The 18,436-nt window shown below is 36.7% G+C and overlaps 1 protein-coding gene across 5 annotated transcripts in view; it reads left to right on the top strand.

Annotated features, from left to right (window-relative positions):
- DNAH5 (dynein axonemal heavy chain 5) overlaps positions 1–18,436 on the top strand; it is a 152,252-nt gene that overhangs the window by 94,896 nt on the left and 38,920 nt on the right. For all 5 annotated transcript variants that reach the window (XM_072034973.1, XM_072034975.1, XM_072034972.1 and 2 more), the window contains 9 exons: positions 303–498; positions 3,296–3,468; positions 5,912–6,042; positions 6,963–7,116; positions 7,913–8,180; positions 9,234–9,465; positions 11,026–11,140; positions 11,407–11,583; positions 16,591–16,794. In XM_072034973.1, coding sequence (XP_071891074.1) covers positions 303–498; positions 3,296–3,468; positions 5,912–6,042; positions 6,963–7,116; positions 7,913–8,180; positions 9,234–9,465; positions 11,026–11,140; positions 11,407–11,583; positions 16,591–16,794 — 1,650 coding nt within the window. The remainder of the gene's footprint in view (positions 1–302; positions 499–3,295; positions 3,469–5,911; positions 6,043–6,962; positions 7,117–7,912; positions 8,181–9,233; positions 9,466–11,025; positions 11,141–11,406; positions 11,584–16,590; positions 16,795–18,436) is intronic.

Raw genomic sequence — 18,436 nt, 5'->3', positions numbered from 1 at the left:
TACAGAAGTAATTTACCAGTGTATAAACATGTGTTACCATGTATGGATCTAGTCCTAAGGCTACAGCTTAGTTAGGTAAATATGCTCCGGTTTGGAATGGTAGATAAAGGCTTCTGGCACAGTTAATATAAAATTAAAGGGTTATTTGGTAAAAAGAGCCCAAGCCATCTTTGCCAACTGTAACCAAACATACCACTGTTTCTTTTCCAGCTTTAATATGATTTTAAAAATATTTTAAAAGCATGTGCTTTATTGACATACGTATTTTATTGCAAGCCTTATCTTGTATTTTGTTTAAATAGGTACTGATAAAACTGTGGAAGCATGAATGTAAGTGTGTTATTGCCGATCGTTTCACAACCTCAGAAGATGTAAAGTGGTTTAACACAGTTGTGGTAAAACTCATCGAGGAGGAATTTGAAGAAAAAAAAGCTTTGCTGAGTCCTGAAATTGATGCATTCTTTGTTGACTTCTTAAGGGAGGGACCTGAAAGAACCGGTAAGGATTTGCTCTGATAACCATGGATATGGCAAGAATAGGGAAGGGGGTATGATGAAATAGATACTAATATAAATATGTCTCAACATGCGTGGTAAGGTTATGCATCAAAGGTGTCTGTCTTGTCCAGTGACTGTCCAGTGTAGTCTATGTTACCGTCTGTGGCACATGATTATGTTTATGGGATAAGTCTGTATATTTATTCTGGTCATCTGTATAGAACAGCCATGAACATAATAGGTTGACAAAACTGACAAAGAGTGAGTGTGAGTCCCTTATTTTAAAGTGCTGAAAGAAATATGGTATAAATGATTTGAATTGGATTGCAGTACTAGATAAAAGCACCATCCCATAGAAACCTGGTATACGAATGTCTCTGGGCTTACTCAATAACTTCTAGGACATACATGATACATGCTTTTATAGCAGATAGGAGTTGCTTCAAAATCTCTGGAAAACTAGTAAAACCTTTTGAATTTTTCATGTAGCTTGTAACAATGTCTTTGTGTATTTCAAATAAAAACAGTGCGTTGCAGACCCAGATACTATTTCTTAGTAGATACATAAGAACAGGGAATAATTGTTTTTGGTTTGGGAAAGTCATTATTAAACTACTGAGTGATTCAATTATATGTTCATATCATCATATTGGTGTGTAGTGGAAAGAACAAAAAGTTGGCATAAGTGGTTAAATGCAAGTGGTTAAATTTCTTGGATAATTTAAATACTCAGAAAGGAGTGACAATAGGAGAGTAAAGGGTAGGAAATCATATAATCATAGAATCATAGAATATCCTGAGTTGGAAGGGACCCTTAAGGATCATCAAGTCCAACTCTTGACACCGCACAGGTCTACCCAAAAAGTTCAGACCATGTGACTAAGTGCACAGTCCAATCTCTTCTTAAATTCAGACAGGCTCGATGCAGTGACCACTTCCCTGGGGAGCCAACTCCCAACTCCCATGTATTTCATTACTTTAACTCAAGCTAATGTTTGAGTTAAAGTAATGAAATACATGTAGAAAGCAAACTCATGTGAGAAAGCAGCCAATTATGTCCTTAAATGACTTGTGAACTGTGTCAATATAGAGAGGACTGAAATCTAAGTCAGAATGCATACAGAGAGAGTGAGAAGTGACTTTTAATGAGAAAATTTGAATCCTCATTATCAAAAAAAAATGTAAAAAGAAGCATGTATTTCTCAAAATAACTTTCAACATTTAACTATGTGTGCCTCTGTAATATGCCTTTTGACGTGAAACTTCATCTAAATACAAAGTCAGAGGCCTGAATTTAGAAAGGGTTTGTTTCATCCTCAATATGTGTGTCAGTCTTGAGAACCCCCTCCTGTTGCATTAAGTGGAAAGCATAAAAGCTGTAATTTTGTTTTAACTGTCCCTGTAACAGAATTTAGTATTGAGCATTATGATGAAGTGTAACAGCAGGAGCTGTGTTTCTGAGCTCTTAAATACTTAAAAAAGACATCTGACATAATTTTAAATAATGCTATCCTCAGGCTAATGTTGACATATATGCCCTGTATCTGTTTGGTTTGTACTACTGCAATATATTTGTCCCTGAGATAAATACACAGAGATGAGATGAAGTAGCTCAAAAAACTTTGACTTAGCTCAACTTTCAGACCTTAGCTTCACAAAAATCATCAGTAATGCTTGTGTTCTGCAGACCTTCAAACTGTACGAAGGTGTTTTTTATCAATTAGCTTTGACATTGCTATTTAGTACTCGTGATTCTGAATCTTGGGGCTAGGGAAAAGTTTAATACATTATACCTGCTGCCTCTGTAAATAATTTAAATGTCTGCCCTTTCTTAGGTCTGGTACTTGATCAAGATGTCTTTTGTCATTAATAATAAAACTGCAGGAACAAGATAAAGCTGACATAATTCTCCTAAATGGTTCAGAAATGTAAAAACATCACTACAGTTTAACTCCTTGCTGTATTTCTTATTAGGTCCTCATCTGTAGCTGAGTAAGACTTAGTTGCTTAAACGTCTCATTCAACTTCTAAGAAACTTACTTGCAGCTGGAATATTCAATTATTCAGGTATTGGAAAGCCACCTAGAAATGGTCCTAGGTTCTAGGTGGTCCTGTTTGAGCAGGGGAGTTGGACCAGATGACCTCCAGAGGTCTCTTCCAACCTCAGCCATGCTTTGATTCTATTTGCTCTAACATTTTTTCCTAGTGGAGCTCATGACTGCTATAAGCATGATTAATGCTTATGAATGGCAATGTGAGACAGTAGCACAATTTCCTCCTTTGGATAAGAAGGAGACAATTTCTTGTGGTTTTCAGATCCCTGCCGAAACAAATATTTATCTTTTTACAGTGAACATACATTTCTTGTGTGTGTGTAAATTTATTAATTTTAGTAGTATTTTTCTCTAGTGCAGAGATTTAATCAACTTGCGATGTTTTTCTATTAAAAAAATTGCAGTTTTTGTCTACAATATTTATTTATTTTCTGTTGCTACTGTTGCTTCTAGCATCTAAGTTAATTTCAGATTTTCACTATTCATGTTTCAGAGGTAGAGAAAGAAGGCTTCTTAGTTTTTGCTGGTTTTGCCCTTAAAAATTAAGTAGCTGAACTTTATTGTTCCTTGTAGAAAGAGTACAAGTAGCATTCTTATACATATATCTAATATGCAATATTATGTATTATAAATCTTGCTTTGTTTGCTTAGTGATTTTTAATTACTTTGTCTTACTCATCCCTACATTTTGCCTTCTTCAGTCATTTAAACCGTTAAGGATTTTTTACTTGTTTTCTGTTCTAGGTGAAAAATTAGAGGAAGTTAATTTGGGCATCCCAAAAATCTATGAGCCAATTTACTGCTTTCATCAGCTACGGAATCGTTTAAATAAGTTTTTACAAACATACAATGAGAATGTCCGTGGTACCGGAATGGACATGGTTTTCTTTGAGGATGCTATGATTCATTTAGTAAAGGTACAGTTTTATTGGATTGACATTTTTTATCATTGCTGCTCTTTTCCACGTCCTTACAGATATGAACTTGGTTGTGTTTGAAAATGAGTGAAGGTATGTACAAATCAAGGTAAAATACTTCTAAAATTGAAACAAGCCATTTTTTGCTATAAAAGTTTCTTTCACCCTTTGACCAAGTATTAAAACTCCAGTCTTCTGAAAATACACCAGATGGAACTATTCTTTTATATCTATCTTTTATATCTAGTGAGATCATGGTCCTAAGTATCTAACTCTTTTTCAACATTTCTTCCCATTAATTCTTCTAAGAGCCCTTCCTCTCTTTGGAATGAGTGAAATAAAATTCAGGTTAGGACATAATAGGCTGCTGATGAAGAAGTATGTACAGAAGAACGGGAATAAATCTAGTCTGAACTTTCTTTGTAGATCCACAGTATGCTCACTTCTTTTAAAATTTCTTTGACTATGGATTAGACCTAGCCATAATTTGATAGGGTTGTTCGTATATAATAGATTTCATACAAAGGAAAACTATTATTTCTCAGTTGCGCAATGAAGTTATCAGTATTTCTTATAAAAAAATGTAAGAACTGTATATTGGGTTGCACTATCCTAACAAATGATAAAATAAATATAAAAATAATTTAAATTGAGTTATGCAAACACTTTGCATCTGCAATTTTCAAAGCAAAATAGATGCTATTCTGCTGGGGAATTCTTTTTAAAAATTGTTAAATCATCATCACAATTGCTACCAAATTTCTGGTTTACTCCTAGTAAAAAGTTCTATATAAATTCAGGATCTGGCCAAAATCTCTCTCTCTCTGATAGCTGATAAATACTTGAAACATTGTCTTACTGTTCTCTTGGATAAAATGAATAGACAGTGCTTGTCTGATCCCATATTCTTGAAATCAGCATTTACAGCTCTGCAGGTCTGAGCTTTATACCTTAGCTAGAGTTGAGACCAGGCTTTAGGAGAAAGCTAGGTGAGCAGAGTTAAGGTAATGCCTAATCTGAGCTGACATAGCGTCACTTGAATGAGTTAAAATTGAAGAATATGTTAACCCTAGAACAAAGCTTCTGAGTGTACAGCCTGTGTGCCTCTGCCAGAAAAAAACAACAACTAGGCATAATTGAAGTGATGAGTAATATTCCAAGGGTGGTGTATTTTTATTTCTCAGGTCAAATATTGCGTATGCTTAGAATAAGCCTTCATACTTGATTTTATCTTTGCTTGTAAACATTAACCTATGAAAAACAGCAATTACACTGTGTTCAATATATGACATATAATTTTAAAAGTGCAAGAAGCAGACATGCTGATTTTTAATAACTTGTGGAAAAGTCTGCTACAGGAATTGCAAGTAAATAGACTTGCATTTCAGACAGACTGCTTAATGGCATGATGGAATTCTAGAGGCATCAGAGAGATATTGAAGGTAATAAAGAGAACTGGAACCAATGGTGCGTGTCATTGCGTGTTCAGAGGAGACTGGCTGCTCGCCAGCTGGTTGGGCAAGTGGCTCCATGCTGTTCCAGAAATGAATGCAGGCTGCTCTGTGTGCTGCGTCTGTCCATGTGCAATTGGTAGGGTGTGGAGTAAGTTCCTCTCCTATGCTTAAAGGCATATTTTCTCAGCATACGACAACATCTACCTGTTTCCAGATTTTCTGGTACTGTTTCTTGGCAGTGGACAGTGGAACAAGTTCTGCATGCAGTTCACAGCACTGAAAATGTGCTTGCTTTGAATTCCAAAGGGTCTGTTTGTTTACAGTGCACTGTGATGAGTTGAAATGGGGAGTAGTAAGTAACTACTGCCTTTCACTTGAAAAGGGAAATAACAAACGGGAAAGAGAGGGGGACCTACATGGGCGATGTTTCACAGAGAACAAATATTCATACTGATATTGTGCATTTGTATAATCAAGTAAACTAGAAGCTTAAAAAGTTTGATTATAAATATAAAATTTCTACCTCCTGTGGGGGACTGTTCTTCCTGAATTTAATACTCCTGGGACAGCTTGTCTTTCTGGTGACAATGAAAGAACCCGGAGAGATGAGTCTTACAAAAGTTGTCCAGAGACTATAGTACTGTGGAAATTATAATTTATTTCACAATTTAAAGGATCTTAAATGCTATGAGAATGCATCACTACTGCAATTTGCTTATGCTTTGTGGAAGTGTGAGATGCAGTTCTGTTGATAATTGAAAGTTTGCAGTGGTGGGATCAAGCGGTTACTACTGGCAGGTTTACAGAAAATACTGCGAAGTACAAATGCCCACAGGATATAATTAATAGCAATATAGACTCCTTGAATTAAAACCTAAAATTTCAGTTTGTTCTGCATTTCTAACATAATTTTATTACTGCAGTAGCATTGGATTTTTTGGGGTATGTAACTATTACATATTTTAGCAATAGATGGCTTTAATCTACAGATTTCTCGGGTGATTCGTACTCCTCGTGGAAATGCTCTTTTAGTTGGAGTTGGTGGCTCAGGAAAGCAGAGCTTGACAAGACTGGCATCATTCATAGCTGGCTATGATACATTCCAGATCACGCTAACACGGTGAGCGTAAACTAAAATTTAAGCCAATAAATACTTTGTCTTCCTTTAAATAAATTAGGCTCCCATTCTCTGCAGTGGAAGAAAGAACAAGTGCAATGTAGACTAAGCACTGTTGCCTTGAGTATAAAAACATGAAAAATCCTTTCACATTGTCTAAATTTACTTGATTTTATACAGTGAGTCTAAGCTTTTATCTTCTTCAAAATAGTAATGTTTTTTGTATGTTTCACTGAGTGGGAAGGAATATTGGCAGTAGGAAGTTATTATTATACTCTGTCTTTATACAGTGCACTGCACTGAACTAAACATATTTGTATGTGGTATCTATCCATAATGTTTTCTGAGTTTATCTTACAATATTTGAAGTAATGCCTTGTGTGAGGAGATAGAATACTTATCCACTGCCTGTTAATTTGGTAAATATGATGTTTGATGTATACCAGTATTTTGACAGTTTTTTCCAGGTATATATTACCTTATTTTATAGTATTCAGTCCATTTTTTTTTTTGAATAACTCACAAAATAAACTAAAAATAAATAAATAATTATAAATCTTTCTATGAGAATATGAGTGCCTCCCAAAGTGTCTACAGGACATCTCAATGATCAGGGAATATTTTCAGCACTCAAATAAGAAGATCTCATTGTAGAGAAGCTAAATGTTTTGAATTCCTTTGCTGCTGTGTGAAAAAGAGATCAGGAAAGAGAAGAATGGATTAGCTATTTAATGGGAAAATTTGAAATGAGCAATGTATTTCCAGATAATCTAAATCAAAATTCTTGGACAGTTGGCACATTTTTGCCATAAGTTCCAAGACATTATTTCTTTCTCAAGTTTGCTAGTTGTTTGTTTTTTTTTCCTTTTAACTAGATACCCTTTTTAAAAGGATTAAATATTAATAGGACTGTTTTCCTGTAGATCGTACAGCACTTCAAACTTGATGGAAGATCTGAAACTCTTGTACAGAACATCAGGACTGCAAGGGAGAGGTGTATGTTTTCTTTTTACAGACAATGAGGTCAAAGATGAGTCTTTCTTGGAATACCTGAACAATGTTTTATCATCAGGGGAGGTAGGATGCTTTCTGATGAGATTTTTTTTTGCTTTTTAAAAAAAGAAAAGAAGCAATAAATGAATTTATTTTAATATTCTTTTATATGTCTAAGGGCTCACTTTCACAAAATAACAGTTGATTACTTATTATCATTGCCATATTATTAACATTGAAGCAAACCTTTTTATTAGGTTATAGAGTGAGACAAACCTATGGTAAAATTTAGAATGAGCATCATCTTTCCATACAGAGAAACTGTCTGTCATTTCCTTCCAAGTGAATTGATAATCTGTCAGGGACGTGATAATAGCTTGGAAAAAAAAAAAAAGACTTAAGGAATATCACTGAAGGTTAACAAAATTTTATGTTCGATTAAAGTATACATTTGGTTTTTGTATGGTAAAGTTTTGTTCAGAATGGATGGAGTAGCTTTTGTTCATCTTTTTCTGTTTTTAAAAATTTTCTTTTTTTTTTTTTTTTTTTCAAGATGTGTGTCTTTTTTATATAATCTCTACTATTTAGTCGGATATTAAGAGAAGTAAGCAAATGTCATTGGACAAGAATGCTCTATTTTTCACATGGGAAAATGGATTTTACTTTTACAGCAAATTGGATTTCAGTGTGCTTAATGGAGTCACTTCAGAAAAAGTTCTGGTTTAAAGGAGTGGTTTGGGTCCTAATAACTTGTGTATCTGAAATGAGTATTCTTTCCTGAAAGACTATGCATTAAATCAGTCTTGTTTATATACTCTATTTGCGATGATTTCCTAAAACAAGGGAAAAAAAAAAACAAACAAACTTTTTTTTCTCAAAGGTGTCAAACTTATTTGCACGGGATGAAATAGATGAGATCATTAGTGACCTCATACCTGCCTTGAAAAAGGAACATCCACGTAGACCTCCAACCAGTGAAGTTCTGTATGACTACTTCATGACCAGAGTCCGTCAGAACCTCCATGTGGTTCTTTGCTTTTCACCAGTAGGTGAAAAGTTTCGAAACAGGGCCCTGAAGTTCCCTGCTCTCATTTCTGGATGCACTATAGATTGGTTCAGCCGGTGGCCTAAGGATGCTCTAGTGGCAGGTAGGTGTAGGTTTTGTCTTCAGAGATATTTAATTCTGTGACTGGTGGTCATGAACTTGTTTTAATCGCTTTGAATGCAAGCAAAACTTGTTTTTCCAGCACACTAGCAGAAGAAACTTGCTTGGTTCAAAAATTTGATGGACATGTTTTCTCCTTGCTGTTGAAATGTGTTTAACAAAGGAAGGGCTTTGAATACCATTAGAAGAAAAAATCACCTTAAAGAAGGCTTAAAGCATTAACAAAGAAAGCAAGATACCACTAAAAAAGTGACTTAGTAACTATGCTTATGATCAGGCATAGAGAGGGAGTCTGTGTTTATGTAATCCTTGATATCTAGCAGTTGGACAGGTTCAGGGAGAAAAAGTAGTTGCACATGTTGGAGGAGAAAAGGATATAGCCAACTGGATTGTTGGCTATAATGTTTTTACTGAAAGTGTGGAAGAATTTAAGAATCTGCTGGTGCAGAATGAAGAAGACCAGAGTTTCAGAAGCTGGGTGAGATCTAACACAGTATCTTGTTGATGCAATGTGAAAGTATCTCCCATGTCACAACTGTCAATAAGTTGGTTGATCTTTACATTCTAAATTTATAGAATACAATGATAAGATGAATCTCAGATTGCCAGTAACATTTGCATAAAGACTTTTCTTCCTATGGTGTTCTCTTTTCTGCAGCTATTGCCTGGTGTAATCTATACCATCCTTTAAAAGACAGAATAGTGCTTTGTGAACTGTTAGATATATAATGCAATTTAAAGTTGAAACACATACTGAGCCAAATATATTTGAGTAAGTGGTGCAAAGATGATTTATATCATCTGCTTTTAGATATCTGCTTTTAGCAGATGATATAAATTGGGTGAAATACTTCTCTTTGTCATGAGATATAGCCAGTGGATATATATCACAGAATCACAGAATTGTCTAGGTTGGAAGAGACTGATATGGATACATAGCCATGTATACATAGTGATGATCCATGTTGATTTGTTTATAAGCTAAGAGTCCTTCCTGAACACTTACTTATTTGAATGTTGTTCTTGTTTTCTTAAGTATCTGAACATTTCCTGTCCTCATATGATATGGACTGCACTGCTGAGACAAAAAAGGAAATTGTGCAGTGTATGGGCTCATTCCAGGATGGAGTGGCGGAGAAGTGTTCTGATTACTTTCAAAGATACAGACGTTCTACACATGTGACTCCCAAATCCTACCTCTCTTTTATTCAAGGATATAAAACTACATACAAAGAAAAGCATGCAGAAGTGCAGACATTAGCAAACAGGTATAGTGCTCAGTTTACTCTTGTCTTTTTGTAATTTTCTTTCTTACCTAGGTATTTTCTGTTGTACTTATTTCAATGCATGGCTTATCTCTGCATAGCAGAAGTTTTCTTTGGGGTTTCCTAAAATTGTGTAAAGGTGTAATTGAACAAATGTTAGATTTGCTTTTCACATGCAAGTTAAAGACTAAAAGGTAGTGATGTATTAAAGAGCAAGGTGGTGGAAATAAATTAATATAAACCACTACCATGCAATTTTATTGAATACATTTAATATAGTCAAAATAACATTTGATTTACCCAAGAGCAACTTTTGTTTTCTTGGTAAACAGTTGTATTGATCTGATATGAACATGTAAAAAAGATCATTGGTATTTTTGGTTTGTCATTACATGAGTAATTTAGGCTGCTGAACCTTTTACTTCTGGCTTATGAAGTGTTTTTATATATTTCTCTTTTTAGGTACTTTGTTAAACTAGTGCAGTCTGTTTACAGATTTTAACTTCATGTCAGAAATAATAGTCAACTAGAATGTAAAATTAGCATTTACTGTATCAGTTGGTGTCATCCTTAAGAAAACTTTTTTCCTTGATTTGAAAAACTGGCACAGAGAGCTGGACTCAAACTAATTTATTTCACCTTGAAATCTTTAACTTGAAAGCCAAACTGAATTAGAAGTCTGCTGTTATGGTGTAGGTGAAGACTTGTGACATGGAGATGCTCCAGTGTTGTGCTTTCTGAGCTTCCCATGTACCAGATTAATTCATGAATAGAAATTTGTTTTATTTCACCTTTATTGCAGAATGTCAAGGACTTTAGCAGGTGTTACTCTTTATCTGTTCTGTATTTTGATTTACCTCTCCCAGTCCTGCTTAGCCTTTGCAGTTGTAGCCTCTGTAGTTCTTTCTGTCCCTCCTATGCCAAATGTATATTTTCCTAGTCTACAGCTCAGTTAAGTTTAAGTCATTGTCATGAGGAATTACATTTTGATAAATTAAAAAGTGCTGTTGAAGGGCCAATTTAATGCTCAATCATAGAAGTATTATCTCAGTGCTGTTTTCCTGTTAATCTCTCTTGGTTGTTCTTGATTTTGATATTTTGATTTTATTAACCTCTTCAACATCCTCTTCAAACAAGAAATAGTGATTTAAGATATTTCTTAGGATTTTAGTGATCAGAAAATACTTTCTGCTCCGTAGAGCTAAGTTCTCAATGGAGAGCTCAATGGGGACAGTGACATATGTGGAACTAGCATATACAATTTTAATGCAATAATAAAGGCATACTCTTTGATTTAAAAGTGTGGAACATTTCATATGTGGAGCATATGCTCTCTTTAGGCAATTATTTATAGTTCACTTTCTTGATTGTGAATACATCAGATGCGTATGTGGAAGTTTCTGAACTGTGTATTTTGTGTGTAAAACATTCTTAGGTATTAGATCCATCTGATTCATTCTACTGATGGAATAATTTGGAAAGCTGAGAATCGAGAATTTTGGAAATTGAGAAATTACATACTTTTTTTTTTTTTTTTTTTTTTGTCTTCCTTTCTAACTCCAGAATGAATACTGGACTGGAAAAATTGAAAGAAGCCTCTGAGTCAGTGGCTGCTCTGAGCAAAGAGCTGGAGATAAAAGAAAAGGAACTTCAAATTGCCAATGAAAAAGCTGACATGGTATGTACAAACTTCGAAGTGTATAGTGGTTAGATTTTTTTTTCTTAAATTTTGAAAAGATTAATTGAGTAATAGGAAGTTTAGTGTTGAAAAAAGGAAAAAAAGGATCTTGGAAACATAACAGTAACAACAAAAGTAATTTTGTTTGAACATTCTGGTTTTTGGAATTTAAATACAACAGATAAAATTTTACAACAGAAATATACATTCTTCCAGCTAGATACATGTATTTTCTTGAATATTTAGTGTGTGGGTTTTCATTCTAGGTATTAAAGGAAGTTACTGTAAAAGCACAGGCTGCTGAGCAGGTGAAAGGTGAAGTTCAGAAAGTGAAAGACAAAGCCCAAGCTATTGTAGACAGCATCTCAGTTGACAAAGCCATTGCTGAAGAAAAGTTGGAAGCTGCTAAACCTGCTTTGGAGGAAGCAGAAGCAGCCTTACAGGTTAGTGCTAAAAATCTTGGACCAAGTGTCACATTTTTTTCCCCTGAGATGTGCTTCTCTTCTTTGCATGTAAGATTGCAGATGCACCATGTAACTGGCAGAAGATGAGTACAGATAGATACACATATTTTGAGGTTTAGGTTTTGTTTTGTCTGTCTTTTTCCACCTGAATATCAAATCTAAAATGGAGAGTTTTTCAGCAAAGGGCAAATTTTAACTTCCACTTGAAACTGTAGTTTATCTATGTTGTGCTGCAGGTTGATATTACACTGGTAACTGAGTGTTGGTACTGTTATATAACAACTAGTGTGCAATGAGCAGAGGAGTGAGTGCCTTTCCTGTAAAAACAGTTATAATTACATCCAAATCTAAACCTCATGTTTTGTATTTAAGTTTTTGCCAATGAACTCATGTTGAATGAGTTTGATGATTCTTTCCTTTCTGCCTTCCTCAAAAAAATTTCTTCTGTCCTTTGAGATGTTAAATCACTCAAATTTATAGCAATCACCATGGGACTTCAAGTCTTTCAACCCACTCTTTTTGTGATGCTTTTTTAATTGAATTATAATACTCTGGTCATGATTCATCATTAGTGATGAAACAAATACTATTTTTTGCAGATCTTGCATTGTATTTTAAATATCTTTTCATCTGAATGTGTACGAGAATGTCCCTTAAGGTATTTATGTTGTGAATAGCAATAGTGGGCCACAAAGCTGATATGGGGCCTGGAGCATCTTCCCTGTGAGGAAAGGCTGAGACCTGGGTCTGCAGCCTGGAGAAGAGAAGACTGAGAGGGGATCTCATCAATGTGTATAAATACCTGAGGTGTGGGAGACAGAGGGATTTGGCCAACCTCTTTTCGGTGGTTTGTGGGGACAGGACAAGGGGCAATGGCTGCAAGTTAGAGCACAGGAAGTTCTGCACCAACATGCGAAAGAACTTCTTCACAATGAGGGTGACGGAGCACTGGAACAGGCTGCCAAGGGAGGTTGTGGGGTCTCCTTCTCTGGAGATATTTAAGGCCTGTCTGGACGCCTACCTGGGCAGCCTGCTGTAAGGAACCTGCTTTGGCAGGGGGGTTGGACCCGATGATCTTTTGAGGTCCCTTCCAACCCCTTCGATTCTGTGATTCTGTGAAGTTGGATCTGGGTTGGTGAGGTGCTGCTGTCTCAATAAACAGAAAAAAAATGAACAAAACCCATGAAGGATGGCTAAATCTTGATGGTCGTTATGTAGATCTACTGGAAGGTTTTCCTTTCTACTTGGGAGTCTGCCAAGAGTGGTTATGGTTAAAGACCATTCTGATGCTTCCTCAAATCAAAGTCTTGAAAATGTAGTATGCATAAATTTTCAAGGATTTTCTGAATGTAGAACTTTACTTTGAGGGAGAAATGCTTAGCACTTCCTGACTGCCTTGATTCTGGAAAGGCAGAATGGAAATGTCTAAATGAAAGTTGATGATATTACAGCTGATGAGAGTGGAATAAGGAATAAAAATCATAAGATTCTGATACTCAGCTACAGGAGAAGGTAAAAAACCAAACAACAACAACAACAACAAAAAACAACAAATGAACAACATTCAAACAAACAAAAATGAAACAGCAAAAATGTAGAGGTGTGTGACTATTCTGACAAGTGTATAAGCAAACAGTGCTAACTGGGCAGTATCTGAGGTATGAAAAGAACACTGGTGACGTGTCTTCTATCCTGTGTCTTATTGCAGCTTATATTCTGCTTTTGGCCAAAGATACCAAACCAAAGAAATACTGCTGTTTTTGAAATCTTGTATTCTAATAAATGAAAATCTGTTTTTAAGGAAAAGCTGTAATACCACTATTTTGAGATTTCACAAAGGAGAAAACTAGCTGTGCTTACTTGGTCTCCAGATTTTCTTTCTTTTTGCATTTGGTATACTATCATAAAATTCAGCTGTTCAGCGTACATATCTGTATTCTCAGAATCCATTCATTCATTCAGAAACTCATTTAAGCAAATTCTTTGTATAAGTCTGTATAGGGCTGCATCTTTTATGGAACGAATTCACAATGATTATGGATTTATAAACTTCCCATGAGGGATTCCTTTAATGGAATTCTGTTTGCAAAGTAGACAAATGTCTACTAAAATATACAATTAAATATAAAGGCCATTTCCCAGATGATAAATCCATAGTTCGTTATTCCATTCAATTTTACATATTTTAGGAATGTTAATGCTGCTTTGAGAAACTGTTAGGTACAGAACAGTTTATAAGCTTTTTAAAAACATGTATCAGTGCTGTTTCATGTTTTCATTTATAATGTAGATAGTGGGTTTGAGCTCATCCTCAGCAAGAGTTCAGATGACACCAAGCTGAGTGGTGCAGCTCATACACTGTGAGGGGATGCCATCTAGAAAGACCTTGACAGGGTCAGGACAATCCCCTATATCAGTACAGATTGGATGCTGAATTGATTGAGAGAAGCCCTGCAAGGAAGGACTTGGGGATGGTGGTGGATGAAGAATTGGACATGAGTTGGCTATGAGTTGGCTGCATATGCAGCCCAGAAAACCTATTGTATCCTGGGCTGCATGAAAAGAATCATGGCCAAGAGGTCAATGCGGTAGATGGTTCTCCCCATCTACTCTGCCCTCATGAGACCCTGCCTGAAGTACTGTATCTAGCTCTGGAGTTGCCAGTACAAAAAAGATACTGAGCTGATCAAGTGGGTTCAGAGGAGGGCCATGAAAATGATCAGAAGTAGAGATAACTGGGCTTGTTCATCCTGGAAAAGGGAAGGCTCCAGGGCAGACCTTATTTCGACCTTTCAGTATATAAAGAGGTCTTACAAGAAAGATGAAGGGCTTTTAACCAGGGCCTGTAGTGACAGGGCAAAGGGCATTGGTTTTAAACTGAAAGACGGTAGATTTAGACTGCATATAAGAAAGAAATTCTTCATGATGAGGGTGATGAGACACTGTACTGAGGTTTAACCCTGCTATGCAACTAAGCACCATACAAGTGCTCACTCACTTCCTCAGTGGGATGGGGAGGAGAATTGGAACAGTAAAAGTGACACAACTTGTGGATGGAGATAAAGACAGTTTAATAGGTAAAGCAAAAGCTGTGCATGCAAGCAAAGCAAAATAAGGAATTCATTCACTTGCTTCTGGTGGGCAGATATTTAGCCGTTTACAAGAAGGGTGGGCTTCATCACAGGCAATGATTATTTGGGAAGACAAACTCCAAATGACCCCCTTCCTCCTCCTTTCCCTTAGCTTTTACTGCTGAGCATGATGCCATATACTACAGAATAACCTTCTGTTCAGTTGGGACCAGCTGTTTCAGTTGTGTCCCCTCCCAGCTTCTTGTGTACCCCCAGCCTCCTTGCTGGCAGGGCAGTGTAAGAAGCAGTCAAAACCTTGACTCTGTGTAAGCACAGCTCAACAGCATCTAAAATTTTGGTTCCGTTATCAACATTTTTTTTTTCATCACAAATCGAAAACATAGCACCATACAAGCTACTATGAAAAATATTTTACTCAATCCCAGCCCAAACCAGTGAACACTGGAAAGTGTTGCCCAGAGAAGCTGTGTATCTCCCATCATTTGAAATGTTCAAAGTCAGGTTGGACTGGGCTTTCATCAACTCAATCTAGTGAAAAATGTACTTGCTCATGGTAAGGGGGTTGGACTAGATGATCTTTAAATGTCCCTTCCAACCCAAGATATTCTATCATATGTGAAGATTATTATTTTTTTTTAAGTTTAAGAATTGTCAAAGTTCATTAAAACTTAGTTGCATTTGAAATAAAAAGGCCATGTTAAATGCACAACTACTAGTAAAAAGTAGAATAGAATAGAATGCAACTCTTTTGCCACAATTTGTATGGTAGAAAAAAGGCTGGGGTGAATTTCTTGAGGGTCACTAATAAGCACTGATTAAAGTTTCTGCTTGGATATCTAGAAAAACTCTGCTAAACTGTCATGTGCACACTGAATGCAACAAACAGCATGGTTTTGAAGGGAAGCGAAAGGAAGGCAATCAGAATAACCTATAATAATTTTCAATCCCATTGTTGAAGTATAAACACAAGTAATTAAAACTTCCTTTAGCAATTCCAAGAGAGGCATTTGATAGGTTAGCTGCAAAGTATCATTCACTCATTCACATATCACTCCTGCAATAACCTATTACTTTCTGTTGAAGTTATGACTGTTATAGTAGTGGGCTTCCCCATTGGAAGTGACCATTTTTGAGTGGCTTTTTTTTTTTTTTTCTCTGTATGTGGTTCAGTGCACTAACTGCTCAGATTGATGCCTTTCTAAGGAGATATCTTCATTAGTCCATTCTGATAGTCCTTTTAAAATTGTGATGTACACTAGACTTGCAAGTTATAGTGTTACATTTGCACCCTAGAATTTCTTTTCCATACTTAATAGGGCCCAGTTTTTCATACATTATTATTTTATATATATATATATATATATATTCTCATATATATATATATATACATATACATACATATATATATATATATATATATATATATATATGTATATAGTCTCACAGGCTTGCTTCTACACCAGGAATATTTCCAGCATGATAAAACACAGAAGGTGCATATCTCTATATCTATCAGGACTGCTCACTGTTTTTCTTCATTCAACTTTACTAACCAAATATCAACAGAATGCATTTCCCATTCCAGATTGTGTTTCTGCTCAATAAGTTTGCTTTAAAATAAAAATTAGATAAAATTACAAGATATTGCTATCTTAGTCTTTGTTTTGTCAAAAGTGGTTGTAGCAGTTGGGAGAAAGTTGCAGCCAAAATATGGCTGAAGGGTCCTTCTAGCTTCATGCTTTTGGGTTATAAAATAATTTTCAATCAAATATCATGAAAAAAATATATTTTTTTTTATTCTCCAGTGGATTAATGCTGTCAGTGACCTTGTGTTCTATGTCATATATAATAAATAATAACAATAATTGTTTTATCATTTGTTTCAATTTTGTAGACAATAAAACCTGCAGATATTGCCACAGTCCGAACACTTGGTCGACCTCCTCACCTTATTATGCGTATCATGGATTGTGTATTACTGCTCTTTCAGAGGAAACTGAACAATGTAAAAATTGATCAGGAAAAATGTTGTACCACCCCATCATGGCAAGAATCTTTGAAACTGATGACAGCAGGAAACTTCTTACAAAACCTACAGGTACTTGTATAACTTTCTGCTCATTACTGTTTTAAATTTAAGAAAATTGGTGAAAGGTTTCCTTTGGTGTTCATAGGAAAACAAATGTGCAAGGCAAATCAAGCACACAATAGATCTGAAATATTAAGGGCTTAAAAAATAAGTATGTTGTTATAAAATAGATTTGAATCCATCTGGCAAAGTCAAGTCATAAATCCGTTACAGCTTCTCCTAAGTATTGCAATGAAATTACCTTCAGTGACAAATGATGTAGAGCTTTAAGCATTTGAATAGACATTACTTATCTGTTTGCTTAGAGCTGATAGGAAAGAGAAACAAAATGTTTTCTAACTTTTCTTTAATTTTGAGCATTGTAACTTGTGTAGTGGCTTACAAAAGAATGGGTTACTCTTAGGATGTATAAAGTCAGATTTTTTTTTAGGGGAACAGAGGGTCCTATTTGTCGGCCTGACCCTACCCGTAGGGAAGTCTGCTGCCTCCCTGGGGCCAGGATCAGGGACGTCGCCAAGAAAGTCAAGCGCCTGGTATGGCCCACTGACTACTACCCGCTACTGGTCTTTCAGGCTGGTAGCGATGAAGTAGCAACGAGAAGTCCGAAGGCGATCAAAAGAGACTTTAGGGATTTGGGGCGACTACTTAGAGGATCAGGTGCGCAGGTTGTGTTTGCCTCTGTCCTTCCGATAGGGGGGATCGAAGCAGAAAGGTGTGCTGTTCACATAAACTCGTGGCTTCGAGACTGGTGTGACCAGCAAAACTTTGGGTTCTTTGATCATGGGAAGGTCTATGCTACACTGGGCCTGATGGCGCCGGATGGGAAGGGCCTCTCTCGGAGAGGGGTAAGGATGTTTGGTCAGGAGTTGGCAGGGCTGATAGATAGGGCTTTAAACTAGAGTCGAAGGGGGAAGGGGCTAAAACCAGGCACGCCGGTGAAGACCTAAGGGATGGTACGCTAGAATCAGAGTGGTCACTGCACCGAGCCTGTCTGAATTTAAGAAGAGATTGGACTGTACACTTAGTCACATGGTCTGAACTTTTGGGTAGACCTGTGCGGTGTCAAGAGTTGGACTTGATGATCCTTAAGGGTCCCTTCCAACTCAGGATATTCTATGATTCTATGATCATCACAGGGGCAGCACAGAGGCTCCCTGATATTACATTGGCAGACTGAGTCACCTCCCAGCGTCCCCCCTCCCCAAGCCCATGGTTGTCCTCTGAGGGACTCCTCCTGTGACACCAGTACAGCAGCCACGTCCCCTCCTCCCCTCTCCCCTGGGGCTCCACGAAGAAGAAGAGATGCCACTTCTTCAAGGGCGATGGGAAAGAAGAGCGCACACAAGCCTCAACACTTATCAAAACAACTATCTATTTACACAGTGTCTTACAGGCAATCCTGCAAGACATCCAGTCTGGCGCTTCTGCCCACGTTAGTGGTGGGCACGCAGGCTCTGCTGCGCGTAGGGTGCTGTCTGGGCACTCCTGCGATGGTCTCGCCGGGCTCTGACGGTGGACACGAAAGACGTGCCAGGGGATCTCCATGCTTGTTGTGTCAGCGGTGGATCCACTTCCATGGCTTCTTGGTCATCTTGGAGGGGATCCACCTCCATGGGTTCTTGCTCATCTTGGGGGGGATCCACCTCCATGG

The sequence above is a fragment of the Anas platyrhynchos genome, chromosome 2 (assembly GCF_047663525.1).
Source record: "Anas platyrhynchos isolate ZD024472 breed Pekin duck chromosome 2, IASCAAS_PekinDuck_T2T, whole genome shotgun sequence".
Lineage (NCBI taxonomy): Eukaryota > Metazoa > Chordata > Aves > Anseriformes > Anatidae > Anas > Anas platyrhynchos.
Note: the sequence above shows the minus strand (reverse complement) of the source record. Positions and strands in the feature narration are given on the sequence as shown.